Source organism: Pipistrellus kuhlii, unplaced genomic scaffold, assembly GCF_014108245.1.
Source record: "Pipistrellus kuhlii isolate mPipKuh1 unplaced genomic scaffold, mPipKuh1.p scaffold_m20_p_16, whole genome shotgun sequence".
Taxonomy (NCBI): Eukaryota; Metazoa; Chordata; class Mammalia; order Chiroptera; family Vespertilionidae; genus Pipistrellus; species Pipistrellus kuhlii.
Genome location: NW_023425471.1, coordinates 1,517,781 through 1,520,098, shown reverse-complemented (window position 1 = coordinate 1,520,098; position 2,318 = coordinate 1,517,781). Strand labels below are relative to the sequence as shown.

Genomic DNA, 2,318 nt, shown 5'->3' with positions numbered 1-2,318 from the left:
CTTCCTTCCTTCCTTCCTTCCTTCCTTCCTTCCTTCCTTCCTTCCTTCCTTCCTTCCTTTCCTGTCCATCCTTTCTTCCTTCCTTCTTTTCTTCTATTCATCATTCCTTCCTTCCATCCATTCATCCAACATTCCTTTCTTTTTTTTTCTATTCTTTCTTCCATCTCCCCTTCCTTCCTTTCAACCATAATTCTTTCCTTTATTCCTTCCTTACTTCCTCCCATTCATCACTGCTTTCCCCTTCCCTTCCCTTCCCTTCCCTTCCCTTCCCTTCCCTTCCCTTCCCTTCCCTTCCCTTCCTTCCCTTCCCTTTCTCCCCTCCCCTCCCCTCCCCTTCCCTCCCTTTCCCTTCCCTTCCCTTCCTCCCTTCCTTCCTTTCATATAAGATTTGACTTGTAAAAAATATGTTTTTATTGATTTTAGAGTGAGATGAAGAGAGAGAAACATCAGTAATGAGAGATAATCATGGACTGGCTGCCTCCTGCATGCTTCACACTGGGGATCAAGCGTACATCGGGGGCATGTGCCCTGATCAGGAATCGAACCCTGACTTCTTAGTTTTTAGGTCGACGCTCAATCACGCCTGCTGGGCTGTAGCTGATCTTAATTGAGTCTTTCAACAAATGTCCAGAAATGGAACTGCCTGTTTGAAAGTTTATGCATATTTTGATTGACTTTAGAGACAGAGAGAGAGGGAGAGAGAGAAATATCGATTTGGAGTTCCACTGACTGATGCACTCATTGGTTGATTCTTGCACATGCCCTGACCAGGAATTGAGCTCTGCAACCTGGGCCTATTGGGAAGACACTCTGACCACTTAACTGTCCTGCAGGGTGAAAGTCTGTATACTTTAAGGCTTTCAGTAAATCTTGTCCAAGGACCCTTCACCAACAGAGCATGGGGGTCAAGTGTCTCCATTCTGGAATATGGCATTTCCCTCTCCAATATAGCACCGCTCACCCCCAGGGGGCAGGTCCAGGTCATGGGACCCACCCTCATGACGCCCTTTCTTGGTTTGCAGATCCCCTGGATACCTAGCCATGGCCTTGTTCAACAAGGCCAATTGCCAGGCAGCGATGTTAGCCCTCAACATGCTGGGATGGATCTTTACCATGGTTTCCATGGGCCTGCCTAATTGGCGCATATGGTACATAGATAGCAGCCCTGCACCCCCCTGGGGGCTGGCCTGCGTAGGGATGTGGAAGGTCTGCACTTACCAGCCCAATAGCCTCCAGAGCAGACCCATGGCGTGTCACCGCTACACCTACAGTGACGCCTACCTGCCATTGGATATCCTCCTCGCTCAACACCTGCTGCTGGCCGCCAGCTTCCTTGCTTTCCTGGGGAAAAGGTTCATTGTCATGGGCCTGCGGAGAGGGTACGCTACACAGCTTCAGAAGGACACCACCTGCGACCTGTTCTTCACTTCCAGAATGCTGAGCATCACAGCTGGTGCATTTATCTCCATCGCTGTCCTCTGTAACTACTACGCCGTGATAAATGAAGAGGCCATACACTTCCCGCCCTCCTTCCACATCCCCTACAGGCCGGACCGGCAGGAGATGGGCAGCACCGTGTATCTGGCGATTCTGGCTGCATTGCTGATGTTGTTCAGTGGGCTGTTTACCATCTCTTTCCAGCAGCCCCCCCAACAGCCAAATGTATCCCCAATCTCCCAAGTGTAAAGTTCCAGTTGCATAGCTTTGCAAATCCACGATGAGCAGTTTATGGGGGCGAAGTAACCATGAAATAGATCCAAGGACTCATGACCATGGCAAAGGTCATCTTTAGCAGCAAGTGGCCATATTCTGCTTTGTACAAATTGGGCTCATCGATTGGTTAAGGAACTTTCATTAAAAAAAATCCAAAGAAAACACCTTCCACCTGTCTTACTGAATCTGTTTTTTAATTATTATTGAGTAAACTAATGAACTGGTGCATGAAATTCATGCCCATTAAAATGGGATTAAATAGAGGAAATATTTTAATATTGCTATTTGCCATTCTCTATAATAGAAGTGTCAGAAACGAAAGAAAATTAGTAAAATGTACATGAAAATCTTCCTTCTGTCACAGTCTGGGGCACACCATGGAACCCAGAGTCAAGTCCCCACTCACCCACGTGCACCTCAAAATTGTGTGAGACCCAGACCCAGCCGGCCTTACCCCTAATTGGGCTAGATCCAGACCCAGATGGTCCCACTTTTGTCAAGCCCTGCTAGAATGGGGGTGGGGGTGCAGCGTCAGGTGCCCTGGCCTGGAGCTGGGGTGGGGGTCATGGCCTGAGGTCCCCCAGTCTGGGGCGGGGCGGGGGTAG

At 49.0% G+C, this 2,318-nt stretch overlaps 1 protein-coding gene across 1 annotated transcript; it reads left to right on the top strand.

Annotated features, from left to right (window-relative positions):
* The first annotated feature begins 483 nt into the window (after nt 1–483).
* Nucleotides 484–1,837, top strand: LOC118720140 (claudin-34). Its single transcript, XM_036440072.2, has one exon. It carries the CDS (start codon nt 1,042–1,044, stop codon nt 1,684–1,686), a length of 645 nt encoding a protein of 214 aa, XP_036295965.1. The 5' UTR covers nt 484–1,041; the 3' UTR covers nt 1,687–1,837.
* Nucleotides 1,838–2,318: the final 481 nt, after the last annotated feature.